We start from the raw sequence: 18,997 nt of genomic DNA, 5'->3' as shown, positions 1-18,997 counted from the left end.
AGCCTGGGTGCTGTCCCTGAGCTCTTCAGCTCAAGGTTCATACTCTACCACTTGAACCACAGTGCCACTTCCAGTTTTCTGGTGGTTAATTGGAGATGAGTCTCATGGCTATAATCCTAGCTACTCAGGAAGCTGAGCTCTGAGGATCGCAGTTCAAAGCCAGCCTGGGCAGGTAAGTCCATGAGACTCTTATCTCCAATTAACCACCAAAAAACCAGAAGTGCCACTGTGGCTTAAGTGGTAGAGTGCTTGCCTTAAGCTGAAGAGCTCAGGGACAGCAGCCAGGCCCAGAGTTCAAGCCCTACAACCGAACAAAAAAAAAAAAAAGAGTCTCATGGTCTTTCCTGCCTGGGCTAGCTTTGAACTCTGATTCCCAGATCTCAGCCTCCTGAGTAGCTAGGATAACAGACATGAGCCACTGGTGCCAAGTGAATGAAAGATTTTTAAAGTCAATATTTGATCTTCAATTGGTAATAAGAAGTTAAAATAATTTTGAATAAGACAGTATAGATAAGATAGTATACTAATGATGTTAATAGAAAGGTCAATTAAAAAGAGGAGAGATAAATACAAAATCAAAGACATTCACCAAAAAAAAGAATGTTGTATTTATGACCATAAAAGCATAATGGAATGGAAATTATGGAATTACAGTGAATAGATAGTAAGTAGAAAAGCAATTGTGACTGGAATTCTGTAAGTCTGGCTGGAAAAAAAAACCCAAGAATTAGAGTAGGCATAAAGGTCAATTGAAGGATTTTTTTCTAGCTACAATAAACCTCTGGCTGCCTAAAGATATGAAGGCCCACTGTTTCTGGAAACTAAATGCAATAATACTATTTCCAACCTAGGGTCATATATTTTATGGCCCTCATCAAATTATTCATCTATCTCAGTTTCACTTAATCACATCTAATTTTATATGTTTACTTTATTTACAAATGAATCCTCAAGTTTTTTTACTAGGCTTTATTCTAGAAAAATGCCTATGTAATCTGTTTAGCTAATCTTATGCAACAATTAAGCTTCCATCCAGACAATCATCACATGTTGTTTTGGCTGGCTAGTCAATAAAGAATACTATCATGAACTCAGGGCTTGAGCTCTGTCCCTGAGTCTCTCTGGGCTTAAGGCTACCACCTGAACCACAGAACCACTTCCGACTTTTTCTGAGTAGTTTATTGAAGATAAGAGTCTCATGGACTTTCCAGCCTGCACTGGCGCTGGCTTCTAAGTCCACCGCTAGAATTACAGGCATAAGCCATCAGCCCCTGACTAGGGAGGAGTAATCTTATAAGACCTAACTGATATGTCTTTCTTACCATATACAAACATTAGTAGATCCTAGATATGAAAAATCTATGAACCATTATACTTCAAGTGCAAACACTAGAGAAAATACCTCTATGAAGTGTGAAATAATATGAAATTGTATTTACTTACAAAAGTGCTGCTCTAGCCAAATCATGTGGCATCAGGTCTTTATACCTGGAGGAAGAAAACAGATAACTGGAACCAAAAACCAAGCCTAAATAAAGGTTTTTTCCTCTTTTATATGAAATACCTAAAGATTACATGTTACTATTAAATATCCTGCTGAAAATGATAAAATTCACTACGTTGTAATAATTCAAAACAATAGTGTGAATTTGCTGTCATCCTTAAAAATCTGGTAAGCCAAAAGCTTATATTATTTCTGAGAATCTAACAAAAATTATGCCCTACTTTACATTATGCACCATGGCATGTTGAATATTCCTTAAAATTATATCTCATCTTTTGAGTACTTTTTTGGTTAAATTTCTTTTTTTGGGGGGGTGGGGGGCGGAGTCTGGTTGTGGGGCCTGAACTCTGGGCCTGGGCACTGTCCCTCAGCTCTTCAGCTCAAGGCTAGCGCTCTACCACATTAGCCACAGCGCCACTTTCGGCATTTTTCTTTTTGTTTATGTGGTGCTGAGGAATCGGACCCAGGACCTCATGCATGCAAGGCAAGCACTCTACCATTGAGCCACCTTCCCATCCCCTCTTTGGTTAAATTTCTAAAAGCGCACTATTTTTTAATGCCTAAAAGGATACAGGGGAAATATTAACACTGTATGTGTATGTGTGTGTATGTGTACACACATGTGTGCATGCTGGTACAAGTCTTGAACTCAAGGCCTTGTGCTCTTGCTTGGTTTTGCTCATGGCTGGTACTCTACCACTTGAACCTAAATTAACACTTTTAAAGAAACATTATCTTTTTTTTTGGTCGGTCATGGGGCTTGAACTCTGGGCTTGGGTACTGTCCCTGCGCTCTTCAGCTCAAGGTGAGCACTCTACCACTGGAGCCACAGTGCCACTTCTGGTTTTCTAGTTGTTTATTGGAGATAAGAGTCTCATGGACTTTCCTGCCTGCACTGGCTTTGAACCGTGATCCTCAATCTCAGCCTCCTGAGTGGCTACGATTACAGGCGTGAGCCACCAGCGTCCAGCTAGAAACATTTTCTTATATAACCACTATGAACTTACTAATGTGAAAAAAAATAACATGGCACAATACTATTTATTAGGTTGCTAACTGTATTTGGATCTCACCAGTTTTTATACTGGTATCTTCCAGAAGCTGTTCCAGAAGCTAATCCAGAATACCATATTCCACTCACTTACTTATGCCCTCTCAGTCTATTTTACATTGTAGTTTTGTTTCAACCTTTCCTTGTCTTTTGTGACACGGATACTTCTCAAAGCCTGGGTAATGTATTTTGTGAAAGAGCATCAAAGAAGTGTTCGTCTCACTATTTCATTTCAGCAGGTACATGATATCAACATGACTTATTACTGCTGAAGTTAACCAGATCACTTGGTTACAGGTGGTGCCTGCCAGTTTTCTCCACCACAAGTCTATTATTTTTACCTCTCTATAAACTTAACTTATTAAACGTGAAAAACACTGGGTGCTGGTGGCTCATGCCTATAATCCTAGCTACTCAGGAAGCTGAGATCTGAGGATTATGGTTCAAAGCTAGCCAGGCAGAAAAGTCTGTGACACTCTTATCTCCAATAAACTACTCAGAAAAAGCTGAAAGTGGTGCTGTGACTCCAGTGGCAGAGTAATAGCCTTGAGCACTAAGAGCTCTGTCCAAGCCCCATGACCAACAATAACAACAAAAAAAGTGAATCACTAAATCCAGCCCACTCTTAAGGGTAGAATTAAGTTCTACCTCCTAAAAACAAGCTATCTGGATCTACATTGGGCTTTCAAGCTGTTGTAAGCTAGAACCATACTAGATTTGTTTAGGAAAAAGGATAAAACACAGTTTGCCATAATATTTCACCTCTTGCTTGACTTACCCTATACTAATTTCTTGGAGAAACTCTCCATGTATTAGCTCACTAATGGTATTATTACTTATTGGACTACATTTACAAAGATCATTTTAGACAGAATCTTTAAAAAAAAAAGTAAATTAAGATGCTCATTTCATACTTACGATGTGCCTGACAGCAAAAATGGAATGCGGACACCCTCCACCACCACGATATTTCTTACATTGGGTTTAGCCAAAGTCTTCTTCGATTGCGTTTGGACAGCTTTGAAATAAAGTTCAAAGAACTATTAACTAAAATATATAAAAATCAGGTGTAGTCCTGTCTACACATGTAAGGCTTTGGCTTCAATGCTAGAACCCTAAAATACATCAAGTCACATGATTTTACCTTTTTGGAGCAGTCCTAAACTCAAAGCTTTATACTTGAAAGGTACGTACCCTACCACATCAGTCATATCTCTGACTCTCTATTTTTCATTACAAAATTATATAATTCAGTGTTTAGTTGCATGACCATTTATTAATCTTATTTATTTATTTATTTATTTATTTATTTATTTATTTATTTATTGCCAGTACTGGGGTTTGAACTCAGAGCCTTATATTCTCACTTGGCTTTTTCACTCAAGGCTGGTACTCTACCACTAAGCCATAGCTCTACTTCTGACTTTTTGCTAGTTAGAGAGAAAAGAATCTTATGGACTCTTCTGCCTGGGCTGCCTTTCTCAGATCAAAACCTCATGAGTGGCTAGAATTATAGGTGTGAGCCACTGTGCCACACACACACACACACACACACACACACACACACACACACACACACACACACACACACACACACACACACACACACACACACACACACACACACACACACACACACACACACACACACACACACACACACACACACACACACACACAGCTAAGCAATAGAGCCCAGGTTGAGTGAGTTCAAGACTCAGGGCCTGGGTGCTATCCTTCAGCTTTTGTGTTCAAGGCCTTTCTCACATCAAAACCTCATGAGTGGCTAGAATTATAGGTGTGAGTCACTGTGCCCAACACACACACACACACACACACACACACACACACACACACACACACACACAGAGTCCTGGGGCTTGAACTCAGGGCCTGGGCACTGTCCTTGAGCTTTTTTGTTCAAGGCTAGTGCTCTACCACTTGAGCCAAAGCTACACTTCCAGGTTTTTGTTGATTAATTAAAGATAAGAGTCTCATGGAGTTTCCTGCCCAGGGTGGCTTTGAACTTTAATCCTTAGATCTCAACCTTCTGAGTAGCTAGAAAAATAGGCATGAGCCACCAGGTCAGCACCTAGCTTCGATATTTTTTTTTAAAGCTAAAAATAAATTAGAATTGAAAGTTTCTCAATATTAAGGAACACAAAGATTATCCCCAATGAAGAAGGTATCTATTTACCATGGTGAAGCCACAAATTCATTGGATGTACTTGGGATCTAAGAGACCATATCAAATCAACACGTTTTCTTACACTTTCATTTCATATTGGCTAACCATCTTCTCTTATTAACTAATTCCATACTGCCTCCTATTTCAGCAACAGGTCTTGCATATGAGATAAGAAGGTATTTAATACAAAAGCCTATCACTCGTTGCAAATTTTAAAAATTTACTTTTGGCTCTTTGTAAGCTCATCATCTCTAGACTTAATAACTAGCAAATAATCTAACTAGCAAGGTTTATAGAATCTTTGTGATTCCATCCAACTCCAAAGCCCAGAAAGAGGAGCCTTCTGTGGTTATTTAAATCTCAATCTTCTTTTTTTTTACTACTGGGTTTGAACTTAGGGCCTTGTTCTTGTCAGGAAGGCATTCTACCACTTGAGCCACAGCCTCAGGTTTTCAAGTCCAATCTTCAATATCGTTACTGATAAGCCCCACAAGTTTTTAATATGAAGGCAATAGTGATGTTCATGTTGCTCAAAAAAAGGGGAAGAATTATCAAAGTTCTTTTGGTTTTTATTCAGAATTCACAAATATAATATCTAATATTTAAAGGGAAAAATGCTTATTTTAGAATTACTATACCTGGGGCTGCTTGTAGTGGGGAAGAACAGCTCAAAGATCTTACAGCTGGAAGACAAAAAACACCATTCGATGTCTGTGTAAAATGCTTATAAATATAATCTTTGAAACACAAAGAAAAATTCAACTTACAAAATTTGAGAGCCCATTTTGATGTACTAGGAAGGGTTTTAAAGGTGTAACTCAAGATGGAAGCCATTCTGAAACCTAAAAAGAGAAGAACAAAGTACATCCTGGATTACCTCAGCAATTTGTAGCTTATGTGCAGACCATGATCTCGATAATCTTATCCATGGCTATTATAAAACACCAAAAAGTTGTTACATTATCCCCTATCCTTCTAATATTATACCTGTACTGACTGACTTTTCAGACTACCTAGGCTACTACTGTAAGCATCAAATCCTCACAACCTATGAAATAGGCATACTTATTATACCTTGTATAAAAGATGAGGAAACTGAGCTACAGGGCTTGTGTGGCTCATTCAAGGACCCACTATTGGCAGGGCCAGGATTTGAACCCAGGCAGGTCTGCTCCAGAGTTTAAGCACAAAGAAGCAGACTGTATAACCACTGTTAACCTCCTGACTTTGAAGACTGTGTTATGTGTACACTGTGGAATGTGTGCATTTGAAGGGGCTACATACTAAAGAATTTAGGGAGGGAGAAGCACCATGTCAGCAATTTAATTTCAACTGCTACTAGGAAACACACACACACACACACACACACACACACACACACACACACACACACACACACACACACACACACACACACACACACACACACACACACACACACACACACACACACACACACACACACACACACTTTGGAGTACTTGAGACTTAAAGCAAACAAATAGGCATAAGATAGGAACAGATTGTTCACAGGAAAAAAATAAACAACTCACAAACAGCTTTTTTTTTTGAGATAAGGTCTTGCTATGTAGTTCAGCCTGACCTTGAACTCATAATCTTCTCTCTAGTACTGAAATTACATGCATGTGCCACCATACTCAGCTCTAAATTACTCTTACATATACAAAAAAGATCTTCAATTCCACTCATAAGAGAAATTCAAATTAAACCATAGAGTTATAACTGTTAAGTTAGCAGACTCAAAGGTTAAGATACACTGTATGGGCCAGAGTATGCATACTATCATATCCTTGTTGGTCAATGGTGTGAATTAGTGCAATCTCTATGCATAGAAACTTGATAATTATCTATTAATGCTATCATTTCACCCAATTTGTAATCCAAAAATTCCATTTGCATGAACTTACATAATGAATATTGTATACATGACCTATTACTGTAACAGTAAAAGATTAAAATAACCAACAAAGAGGGGATTGGTTTAATAAACCAGCTATAATAACTAAAATACTGCTTTGCCAGGTGCTCATGGCTCATACCTGTAATCCTAGCTACTCAGGAGGCTGAGATCTGAGGACTGCAGTTCAAAGCCAGCCTGAGCAGGAACTCCGTGAGACTCTTATCTCTAGTTAACTACCAGAAGTGGTGCTGTGGCTCAAGTAGTAGAGCACTAGCCTTGAGCTGAAGAGCTCAGGGACAGAGAGTACCCAGGCCCAGAGTTCAAGCCCTATAACTAACCCCCTACATCACACACACACACACACACACACACACACACACACACACACACACACACACACACACACACACACACACACACACACACACACACACACACACACACACACACACACTACTTCATGTCACTGTAAAACATAAGGAGATGACTAAGTACCAACACAGAAATCTTTCTTAGCTATATTACCAAGTGAGAAAAGCAAAGTATGAAACAGTATGAAATGCAAGTTATCGCTCATATTGGGGGGAGGGAGGAGCGGGAATCATGCACATTTCCTCTATCAGTAGAAAATAAACCCTGGAAGTACAAAAATGTTAAAAATTGTTAACTGAAAGAAAGGAAATTGAGAACTAGAAAGCAAAGGTGGATAGACTTGTTACTGTGCATTAAAAATGTATAAAATCTGTTAATTTTAAAACTTGTTTTTTCTTTTAAAAATTCAAGGTTCGTAAATGAGGGCTGCAGTAGCCAGCCTCTATACTGATCCCAATTATCTCTACCTCTTGGTATCCACATTGTTTCTTGTATGATCGCTTCCATAGTAAAGTCCAGTTGGATTGTTTAAACTAAAAGTTTGTCAGAAGTGATGGCACAATATGTCTGAGATTAGGCTATCAAACAATACTGCAGTTTCTGTCTTGGGCTCGGTCAGATCACATTTGAGTGGAGCCAGCTGGCAGATCACAAGCCTCATGAAGAAGTTCATGTACTGAGGAACTGCCCCTTACTGCCAACAGCCTTGTGACTGAACTTGGAAGCAGGATACTCTATTGCAGGTAAGCCTTCAGATGATTACAGTGCCAGCCAACATGCTGAGAACATCCTAAGAAATTCTAACATCAGAAAATCCAGCTAAGTCACCCTAGATTTCTGACCTCCGGAAAATACATGAAATAGCAAAAATGAGTTGATTTAAGATGCTAAATTTGGGTATAATTTGATATACAGCAACATATAATATAAATGTCTCTTGGGTCATTCTTTATAGACTATCAGTATAGTTCCATATAGATAGATAGATAGATAGATAGATAGATAGATAGATAGATAGATAGATAGATATAGATAGATAGATAGATATCTTTTACAAATATACAAATGCATTAAAAAATCCAGAACAACACATAGAAAAACATCAACACTATCTAAACATGATAGATTTAGAGCTGTACTTATTTTCTTTATACTTTTCTGTAGTTCATAACCTTCCCCCACCAAAAAAAATAGGACTACATAGTTCTTGGGCAATCAACAAAAAATATAGCTTGAGCCGGGTGAGGGTGGCTCACGCATGTAATCTTAGCTACTCAGGGGGCTGAGATCTGAGGATCGCAGTTCAAAGCCAGCCGGGGCAAGAAAGTCCATGAAACTCTTATCTCCAATAAACACTCAGAAAACCTGAAGTGGCACTGTAGCTCAAGTCCTAGAGCACTCGCCTTGAGCTGAAGAGCTGAGGGACAGCGCTCAGGTCCCGAGTTCAAGCCCATAACCGACAAAAAAAATACAGCTTGAAAAAAGAGACTAAGCAAATAATAATAGGAGAGAGTGGGTTTTTACTCTCATTTGCTAGGCTTCAAAGGCATCTGAGGTGTGGAAACACAAAGATAATGTTCAGGCTTAAGTAGCATGAAGAGGCATCTGGGAGGAGGGGAAGGCACAGGGACTACATAGGCATTGAAAGAAGATGGAGCAACACTAGGTTATGTCAGGGTTATGAGAACAGACTCTAAAGCCCAAGTTCAAATCCTGGCTCAATTCTAGGTGTATGACCTTAAACAAGATATTTAACCTTTTTTTTTTTTGGGGGGTCCGGTAGTGGGGCCTGAACTCTGGGCCTGGGCGCTGTCCCTCAGCTCTTCAGATCAAGGCTAGCCCTCTACCAATTAAGCCACAGAGTCACTTCCGGCTTTTTTCTTTTTGCTTATGTGGTGCTGAGGAATGGAACCCAGGGCCTCATGCATGCAAGGCAAGCACTCTACCACTAAGCCACCTTCCCAGCCCGTTATTTAACCTTTCTGTTCCAGGGCCTTCAGTAATATGTGGACAATTCTATAGAGTTGAGAGGATTAAATACATACTCTGAGATTAGTAAGGCTTATATATTTGTTTGCTATTTTTATTTAATGATATCAAAATACTTAGTTTTCCTCTATGCAAGCCTTTGTACTAAAACAATGAGGGTTAAAGAAAATATAACATTTCTGACTTGACAGAACTTATAATTTTGTTGAGAGTGCGAAACAAGAAAGTAGAGCCAGAAGTGATTTAAATCAAGGGTTTGCAAACTACAACCCAAGTGGCTAAGAATAGGCTTTGTACTTTTTCTCCTCTCTTTTTGTGTGTGTAGGGGGGGGGGGGAGTATAATAATCCAGGGTCTTGCCCATACTTGGCAAGGGCTCTACAACTAACCAACACCCTCACCTAAAGCTTGGTAAATGAAACCAAACAAAGGATATACAAGACACCAAAGTGGGGCCACAAAGATGAAACTACAGAAAAAAAGTTTGCAACCCCTGATCTAAATAAGGGCAGGGCACAATCAAGTGCACAAGAAAGCATTATATAGGCAGAAAACGAGCTTTGAACTGTAAACTATCTTACAAGGTCAAGATTTTTTTTTTTGCAATTTATTCAGAAATGGTCATCGAAGTTTTGCTTCAAGTATTCTTGGCTAATGTAGGACTCACTCACTATTAGACTTGAGTTCTAAAACAGAAAGCGCTCATCAACTCTTTCCATACTTCCCACTTGTCTAACTGCCTGTCATTCGTGTGTGTGTGTGTGTGTGTGTGTGTGTGTGTGTGTGTGTGTGTGTGTGTGTGTGTGTGTGTGTGTGTGTGTGTGTGTGTGTTAGTTTCTCTTGCAGGTAGTAAACCTGATATGTACTGAGGCTCAAATTTATATATGAATCCTTGTTATGCCATAGACAAGAAAATTTATAAAACAATGTGAAGGTGCCCAAGAAAGAAAACGATCGTCCCTCAACATTACTTTCTTCCGAAACCACTTTATTCTGGGGTCCCTCTTTCCGGCACAAAGACAACTATCATGCAATGCACAGCTCTGAGTCAGATGTAAACTTAGGTTTTCATTTACCAAATATGGCCCACTAGTAAACGCACTCGTTCACCGGCTCGTCTTTTTCTTCATCGATAAAGGGAAGTGATCGACCAATGGGTCTCATCTAGGTCAGAAAATGCCGGTGAGCAAGAACCGTCTCAGCAATTCCACGCCCGAGTCCCATCCTTAACAGCCGAAACCAGGGTGGACTTGTGGCGCTCTCAATGTCGACAGCGCAAGACTTGGCTACAGGTAAAGCAGGTGAAACAACAAACACCCCTAACACAGCCCAGGGCTTCAGACACACACGTCCACCCGAGGCGATAACGCCGCGGCTCCGAGCTACAGCTGCAACTGCTAGGCCTCGTCAGCGGGAGTCCTTCCCGTCCCCAGACTGCGACTCTCCCAGGGAAGGGAAGCGGCCGCCGGCACCAGAGCAGCGACTCGGGAAGGAAGCGGGGATCTCCTGCGGGAAAGGCCTGGCAGAAACCCCACTGAACCCGCCCTCTCACCTAACGTGGTGTCCGCGGAGAACCTGCTCTGAGCCGGGTCCGGTCCCGAGTGACAAGACGCTCCCGGCAAGGGGCGGGTCCTGTCCAGAAAGGACCCCCCTTCGGTCCCGCCCACAGGCGCTGGCGGCCCCACGGGCTGTCCGTCGTCCGCCTGACTAGAAAATGAGGCGCTCCTCCCCGTTCCTCGACGGGCCTCGGTCCCCCAGCGGAGAAAGCCTCCTTTTGATTTCTTTAGATAGGAGCGACGAGCAAGGATAAAAGGGCCGGTGACAATTCAACGGCTGGGTTTTAGTCAGGCAGTGAGTTGGGCGCCTGGCCTGCCAGACTGGGAAAAGAAAAGTCCTCTCCGCGGTCGCGGCGGCTAGAAGCGCTCTCTGCTTTCGTCCTCTCCTGCAAGATGGTTGCTTCCCGGGCCATTGGCAGCCTCAGCCGCTTCACTGCCTTCAGGATCCTCCGCTCCCGAGGTGAGCCTGGTTCGAAGGGACCTGATGTCTCTGTCGGACCACGCAGAGCTGAAACGGCTAGAAGCTGCGTCGGTCCCTCAGTGCGGCCTGACGCACCCGGGTCCAGGGACCCTTATGTGGGGGAGACACCATCCTGGGACCCCGTTTTTCCTGTGACCTTGCTAAGGGACTGTCACTCCCGCGCGCGCTATTCCGAGTCCTGTGGCGATTTCAAGCGCCGTAGCCCCTAACGTTTGAGTCCCTCACTTTGGGAGAGTCCCCTGTCGTGGCTCTTTTGCCTTCCTGTCCCTTATCTTCTTTAACGGTGGCCACGGGCCTGACCCTTGCTAGAGCCAGAGGACCCCCACTAAGTCTGTCTCATCTTTAGGACTTCTTAGCTCCTTGTTAGCAACCACAGCTTTCCTAGAAGCTCCTTAGGTGACATTCACCAGCCTAGTAGAGCCCTGCCACTCCCTGTTTGTCCTGGCAAAGCCATTTTTGTACTTCAGAGGAAGCTCAGCTTGGCAGTGCAAATGATCATGTTTAAAATATTGAATTGGGAGGTCCCCTAACTTCCTGGAAGGGACTTTAAAAACACTCAAAGACCTGTATCTTAAGGAATAAAATGTTGGTTCTTAAGCACGGTGTCTAAATTCCCAGTCAGCCTGTGTTACTTATATTGTCCTTTACCTCTGCAAACCGGCAGTCCATGGGTAAAAGAAGTTGGTGATGGGTGTGGAAAACAGCGTCCACCCCCCCCCCCATCCCAAATCTGTAAGGTCAAATGTGACGTTATTACATGATGTGTTTAATATCAATTACTTAATTAGGAACTTTCATTTGTAAAATGAATTCTCTCTTCCTCCTCCTGAAAAAATAAGTGGCTTAGAATTTGTTTTAAGACTAGTAGTTGGAGTACTAACTTTAAGAGATTAATTCAATGATTGATTAGATTTTATGCTTTCTTTTTTAAGCACTTTTAAATCACAGAATGCTTATATGTACCAGTTGTAATATAACTACATCACAGAAAAGTGAAATGCTTTAGAGGGTTGGGGAAAGGGAAGGAATCTACTGGCTGCAATGTGTCTTAGTGGTAGAGCACTTGCCTCACATGCTCAAGGCCCTTGGTTCAGTCTCCAGCATCACCTAAGTAAAGATACCTACTGCCTATTTAGCAATAAATTATTAGTATATTTCTTCCAAGTGTACTTGTACTTCCCTGAAACCTAAGGCAGCTTTGGAAAAAAAGATACTTGCTCTTTCCTTCAACTTAAATGATTTTTAACTGTATTTGAGGAACTTTGATTGTTTTATCATTCAAACAACTCTAGACCTTCATTTTAACATTCATTTCAAAATAAAATTGTATTTGACACAGCCCCCCAAAAAAAGATTTGTATGTAGATTATGAAAAATGAATCATTTTTCACTACCTTTATATGTCTTCCCTTAACATTTGGTTGTTTTCTTACTGTTTATATTTTTTCCTATTTTCCACATTTGTTATTTAATACTTTTGAAAACTCGTGTGTGTTTTTGAGTTTGCCCCTGCTGTTGGTAATAAGGCATTTTTGGTAAACTGGTGTAACACTGAAGTGATAGTCAGGTCACATGTATCCTAGTCACTAACTGTCTGTGTGACTTGGGATAAATATCTAAATCTAAATGGGCTGGATTTCCTCATCTGTATAATGAATGAGACTGGACGATGTTCATCATGAGGTATAGCATGGCAGAGCAATTAAATGTGGAGACTTAATTCTGGGTTTAAACCAGTCCCTGTCTTTTACCTTCCAGTGACCTTGGGCAGTTTATTTCAAATGTATGTTCTCATTTGTAAATAGGGAATGTTATTTGTGAGGTATAAAGAGAGTATGTTTTATATAAAAGTAGTGGCATACATGCTCCAGAAATATCATCAATATTAACTCTTCTTGGTCCTGAAGAACAATGATCTTATATAATTGAAAATTTGTAATTTAACCAGTTTATATTTGTAGTAAAAAGCCAGCAGCTTATTTTTTATATTTCTGTATAGAATGTATATGACTATAAATAATTTATTGAGATTGATCACATAAATTTTATAATTTGCATTATTTTTTCACTAATGAGAATATATCATTATTGACACTGCTTATTTTAATAGAAATATATAAATTTTGAAAAAGACATACGTAAAAGTGGTTATAAAATTGTCTTCACTCGGGGCTGGGAAGGTGGCTCAGTGGTAGAGCGCTTGCCTTGTATGCATGAGGCCCTGGGTTCGATTCCTCAGCACCACATAAGCAAAAAGAAAAAAGCGGGAAGTGGTGCTGTGGCTCAAGTGGTAGAGTGCTAGCCTTGAGCTGAAGAGCTGAGGGACAGTGCCCAGGCCCAGAGTTCAGGCTGCACGACCAGACCCCCCCCCCAAAAAAAAATTGTCTTCACACCTGGATTACCATTTTGACTTGAGAGATGGCATTTTTACCCAGAAAGTCTGTGCCAAAGCATTGCCAAATGAAACTAAAACAGTTATTGAGAAATTACTATATTTTCTTTAAATTGACATGTAAGCACTTACCTACTCTGCAGGTACTATAATTATGAATTTAATAATGGAAATTTATTTATTTATTTTTGTTGTCTGTGAGGCCTTAACTCGGCCTGGGTACAGATGTAAGCGTTGCCAAAAGGAGACCACAACATGGTTCTGGCAGAAAATAGTTTATTTAGGAGAGTCAAACTGGTGGGCCGCACTCTAGAATAGTGTGTAGTGTGTAGCTTTCCTGCCCAGACTGGCTTTGAACCACGATCCTCGGATCTTAGCTAGGATTACAGGTGTGACCCACCAGTACCCACCTAATAATGAAAAAAAAAATTAAATCACATGGTATAATGTGCCTATCTAGCAAGTTCCAGATTATTCCCTACTACTGCCAAATAAGTAAATATCACATCTTGATCATGGTATCTCTTTATTCCCACTTCTCCTACATATAATTTCCTAATCTTGTAAGTGGTGCAGTAAGTTCTCAGGAAATAAATTCAAGGCAAATATTTAGTGGCCATGTAGTATTTTTAAATTTGACTCTTCACTTCCTTAATACCATCCCTTTTCCTAGGTTCTCTTTTGAGAAAAGTATTTTATTGGTACAATCAAAGTAACATTTTCAAATTTGAAATGTGTGTTGACATAACCCAGCTCTTTGTGCTGACTGTAGTTTTACAGGTATTCTCTTGAATTGCATAGGAAGATGATTAGAAAGTAGGACAAAGGTTTTTCTTGCTGGCACAGTATATGTAGGCTAAAGTTCACACTGCCACTGGAGTATAAACTTTCTGGTAAAGCTGGATTCCAAAAGCAAAGTTACCTTGTACTTTGACTGACTTGACTTAGTTGACTGTGGTTTGGAGTTATTTTATGTTTGTGCAATTACTGATTTTTCTCTTGTTCCATCTCTGTTGATTGAGAAGAGGCTTTGTGTATGCATGTGTGGGTGTATTTACAGCAAAGATTGGCTAATAGCAAAAGTTAAACTGACTACAATGCTAAAATGAGTATAGACTAATGAGCATTAATCTTTGAATATCAAATACTTAATATTTAAAAATTGTAACCCAGTCAGGCATGGTGGCACATGCTTGTGGTTGTAGTACCTGGTAAGTTAATCTCAACTGAGGCTCCCAAACTCAGAGGCTGAGGTTGGAGAATTACAAGTTCAAGGCACAGCCTTAGCTACATAAAGAGACTGTCTCACAACAAAATAAAATTGCAACCCATATTTGCTCTTCTTTCTTTTTTCTTTAAGCATTTAACATTCCTATTAACATATTTGTGTTTCTTATCTGTCTACATCATTCTTCCTAACCTTCATTTTCACTTTATCTATTCCCACTCTAATATACTTTACCCAGATCCAGTTAAAATTATATGCCCTTATTGAATGTCAGTGGCTCACATCTGTAATCCTAGCCACTCAGAAGGCTGAAATCTGAGGACTGAAGTTCAAAGCCAGCCCAACCAGGAAAGTCCATGAGACTTTGAACTCCAATTAATCACTAAAAAACCAGACGTGGTTTAGTGGTAGAGCACTAGCATTGAGCACAAAAGATCAAGGACAGTACCCTATCTAACCCCTGAGACCAGTGTATACATACATTCAAAAAAATCCATACCTCGTCATTTCCTTTCCACTTTATAAATTCTGTGTGTGTGTGTGTGTGTGTGTGTGTGTGTGTGTGTGTGTGTGTGTGTGTGTGTGTGTGTGTGTGTGTGTGTGTGTGTGTGTGTGTGTGTGTGTGTGTGTGTGTGTGTGTGTGTGTGTGTGTGTGTGTGTGTGTGTGTGTTGGAATTAGGGTTCAAACACAGGCCTGCATACAGGTTCCTAGCTTTTTTCACTTGGATTGGCACTCTACCACTTGAGTTTTTTGTTGGCTAAGTGGAGAGTCTCTCAAGCTGGGCACTGGTGGCTCATGCCTGAAATCCTAGCTACTTTGGAAGCTGAGATCTGGGGATCACAGTTTTTTGTTGTTGTTGTTTTGTTTTTATTTTTTGGGTCTGGTCATGGGGCCTGAACTCTGGGCCTGGGCGCTGTCCCTATTCTTTAGCTCAAAGTTAGCGCTCTACAACTTGAGCCACAGCGCCACTTCTGGCTTTTTTTCTTTTTGCTTATGTGGTGCTGAGGGATCGAACCCAGGGCCTCATGCATTCAAGGTAAGTGCTCTACCGCTGAGCCACCTTCCCAGCCCCAGGATCACAGTTTTAAGCCAGCCTAGGCAGGAAAGTCCGTGAATCTTATCTCCAATTAACCACCAAAAAACCAGAAATGGTGCTGTGGCTCAAGTGGTAGAGCGCTTGCCTTGAGCTGAAGAGCTCAGAGACAGCGCCTAGGCCAAGTTCAAGCCCCATGACCAACAACAATAACAACAAAAAAGTCTCTCAGATTTGTCTGCCTGGCTGTCTTTCAACCTTAGTGGGTTGGAATGCTCACCAGGGACACGAGTAGTTGTGGTCCTATCAAGTTGGTCTTTAGGCTTTTCAAAGCAAGAACCTCAGGCATGCTAAGCAGGCAGTTTGTCTCTGCTATGTCCCCAGCCTCTGCTGCTCTTTATAGTATTATGCTGGAGTAAACTAGTAAAGTGACTAGGAGAAAGGAGAAAGGCTTTATCATCCAGTGAATAGAAATATCTTTGATGGTGCAGGATAGAGGTTTTTAGTTAGAAATAATTAAAATAGAAAAGTATTATATGTTTTATTTATAGTAGCCACTGTTGTCCCTTGATTTTATTTTTGATAAATCCATTAGTCCATGCTTCCAGAAAAAGGTAGGAGGATGTGTCTGGAAAACATATTTGGGACATATTATGGATTGCTTTGTTGTTATTTATTACTGAGAGTATTTGTTTCCTATTGCTACTGTAACAAATTACTATCAAGTTAGGGCTTGAAACAGATACTTATCTTGTTGTGACAGAAGTTGGAAATCCAAAATATATTTTGTCTCAGTACCTAACATTAGAGGTGTAGGCAGCTGTGTTTAGGTGTCTAAGAAAAATGCATTCTCTTTTCTAGCTTATGGAGTCTGCCCATCTTCTTGACTTGTTGCCCTTTTATGTCTGTCTTCAGCAGCTTGGGCCAGTTCTCACACTGCCATCTCTCTGATTCCCTTTGCCTCTCTCTTGTTATTACACTAAACCCACTTGGATAATCCATAATACTCTTCCTCTAATAAGGTCAACTGACTGGCAGCCTTAATTCCATTTGCAACATTAGTCTTTTGCCCTGTGGCCTAACAAATTCACAGATCCTGGGGATGCCAATCTTTTGGGGGCCATTCCTCTACCTACTTTATTTAGTATCTGAATAGTCATATTACTGATCTTAAAATGGGAATATGTAGGAATAGTGACAATAATGTTCTAAAGCACATTGTTTTCATTTGGCAACTTTTGCTATTAATTCCAGCTTTGCTATGTCTAACAGATACTACATAAATTCTGTTTTGCAAAACAATTAATTTTGAAATACTTTTTTCTTATAGGTTGCATTTGTCGCAACTTTACAGCGTCTTCTGCTTTGCTAAGTAAGTTTTATTTCTTGTTGACATTCTTACATTGCTTCTTAGATTTGTTTTATAATAAACATTTTTATAAATAAATTTTCCTTCCTTTTTAGCCAGAACCCATGTTAACTATGGAATCAAAGGGGATGTGGCAGTTATTCGAATTAACTCACCCAATTCAAAGGTACCAAATTTAAGTTTGTGCAGTTTATTTCTTCTATGTTTATGACTCCAGTCTTAAATGAGAAAGAAATCCATCAATGTGGCAGTAATCCATGAATTTATAATTTTGATAGAGTAGTAAAAGTTTGACGGATTGCCCAGTGAAAGCATTTTTTATGAAGCAAAATAAGAATTGTGTAAGAATTCCTTTGTATTGACTGTCAGATTAATATCACAAATTAAGACTATCTTGTTACAATGTAGAATGAGGAGGTGATTTATTAGATAAAAATTAAAGTATAAGCTTGATTTGTTAAGAATTGAGACTTATCTGGACATCTAAAATCTGAAGTTAATAAATCCGCTTTCTTGATTACCTGCCTGACATGAGTCAGTATTCACAGTAAGTTGGCTGGGTTGCATGTAGACATTTGCAAACTTCCTGAAAGATCTGAATTATCCCTTGATGCAATTCACATATTAGGAATCAAGTTCTTCTCAAAGTGGAACTTCACTTGTTTTTGGCAACTTCAGCATAGCAGCATCCCCTGTTTTCCCTTATCTCAAATTAGGTTAGGCTTCATACTTAAGAAAATTTGTAATGAGAGGCCTAAGATGACAGCAGTACCTAGATGAAAACAGTTGACAACTAATCACAGCTTAATGACAAGAAAATTTATTCCCATCCCCAGAGTATATTTTAGCATCCATTAACCAGTGATTCAAGTTAATATGCTTTTTCACAAAAAAAAAAAAAAAAAAAAACCCTCAAGTAAAAGTAATGCATGCCAATGGCAGGAAGTTTTAATACCGCAAGAAGCTATAATGAAGAAAATAATCATCATACCTAGTCCAAACACAAAGATAACCAGTTTCAATTATTCAAGTGAAATCAGACTGGGTATCTAATTTTAATTTCTCCCCCCCCCCTTTTTTTTTCAGTCACAGGGGGCTTGAATTAAGGACCTGGGTGCTATCCTTGAACTCTTTTGCTCAAGGCTAGCACTCTACCACTTTGAGCCACAGCTCCACTTCCAGTTTTCTGGTAGTTAATTGGAGATGAGAGTCTCATGGCATTTCCTTCATGGTCTGGCTTTGAACCACAATCCTCAGATCTCAGCCTCCTGAGTAGTTAGGATTACAGGCACGAGCCACAAGCATCTAACTTCATTTTTCCCCATGTCACTTAGTGATTATAGACTTACTTATGTATGATGCACACTCTTAGGAATGTGAACTGAATTTCCCTTTTGAGTAGATACTTTGGGGTTTGGTTGTTTTTTGAGATATGGTCTTACGCGTAGTCCAACTTGGACTTGAATTTGCTGTCCTCTTGCCTTCACATCCCAAATACTTAGGGTTACAGGTGTGTATTACCAAGCCTATTTTTTTAAGGGAAGGCACTAGTAGTTGGTCAAAGCTACCTGACCAGAAAGCCACTAGATTTGGGGGATTTTTTTTTGTTCGTTTTTTTTCTTGCTTTTTATTTCTTCTAACAGTATATGTCTGCTAGTAAACATCATTTCTATAATCAAAATCACATTTGATGTTGATAATGTTCATTTGAGTTCTCTTTCAATCCTAGATGTACCTCTTTCCCCCCTGTAGGTAAATACATTGAACGAAGAAGTACAATCAGAATTCCAAGAAGTGATGAATGAGATCTGGAGTAATGACCAAATCAGAAGTGCTGTCCTCATGTCATCAAAGCCAGGCTGCTTTGTTGCAGGTGCTGACATTAAGTAAGTTTTAGTAATCCTAAGGCAACC

At 40.0% G+C, this 18,997-nt stretch overlaps 2 protein-coding genes across 3 annotated transcripts in view; one reads left to right on the top strand and one right to left on the bottom strand.

The window, feature by feature from the left end:
* The window catches only part of Hadhb (hydroxyacyl-CoA dehydrogenase trifunctional multienzyme complex subunit beta), a 34,793-nt gene extending 24,113 nt beyond the window's left edge, over positions 1-10,680 (bottom strand). Inside the window, exons 1-5 of one of the 2 annotated variants that reach the window (XM_070025170.1) lie at positions 10,577-10,680; positions 5,511-5,585; positions 5,382-5,426; positions 3,474-3,573; positions 1,444-1,488 (exon numbers count right to left, since the gene is read on the bottom strand). In XM_070025170.1, coding sequence (XP_069881271.1) covers positions 1,444-1,488; positions 3,474-3,573; positions 5,382-5,426; positions 5,511-5,577 — 257 coding nt within the window. In that variant the 5' untranslated portion in view covers positions 5,578-5,585; positions 10,577-10,680. Of the gene's footprint in view, positions 1-1,443; positions 1,489-3,473; positions 3,574-5,381; positions 5,427-5,510; positions 5,586-10,100; positions 10,124-10,576 lie in introns of those variants that run through there. The other variant, XM_070025171.1, reaches the window with a different exon arrangement.
* Positions 10,681-10,924: 244 nt separating this feature from the next.
* The window catches only part of Hadha (hydroxyacyl-CoA dehydrogenase trifunctional multienzyme complex subunit alpha), a 40,227-nt gene continuing 32,154 nt past the window's right edge, over positions 10,925-18,997 (top strand). Inside the window, exons 1-4 of the mRNA XM_070025169.1 lie at positions 10,925-11,040; positions 17,046-17,087; positions 17,180-17,250; positions 18,837-18,970. Coding sequence (XP_069881270.1) covers positions 10,974-11,040; positions 17,046-17,087; positions 17,180-17,250; positions 18,837-18,970 — 314 coding nt within the window. The 5' untranslated portion in view covers positions 10,925-10,973. The remainder of the gene's footprint in view (positions 11,041-17,045; positions 17,088-17,179; positions 17,251-18,836; positions 18,971-18,997) is intronic.

This window comes from Dipodomys merriami, unplaced genomic scaffold (genome assembly GCF_024711535.1).
Source record: "Dipodomys merriami isolate MVZ:Mamm:240054 unplaced genomic scaffold, mDipMer1.0.p SCAF_17, whole genome shotgun sequence".
In the NCBI taxonomy this organism is placed as follows: Eukaryota; Metazoa; Chordata; class Mammalia; order Rodentia; family Heteromyidae; genus Dipodomys; species Dipodomys merriami.
Note: the sequence above shows the minus strand (reverse complement) of the source record. Positions and strands in the feature narration are given on the sequence as shown.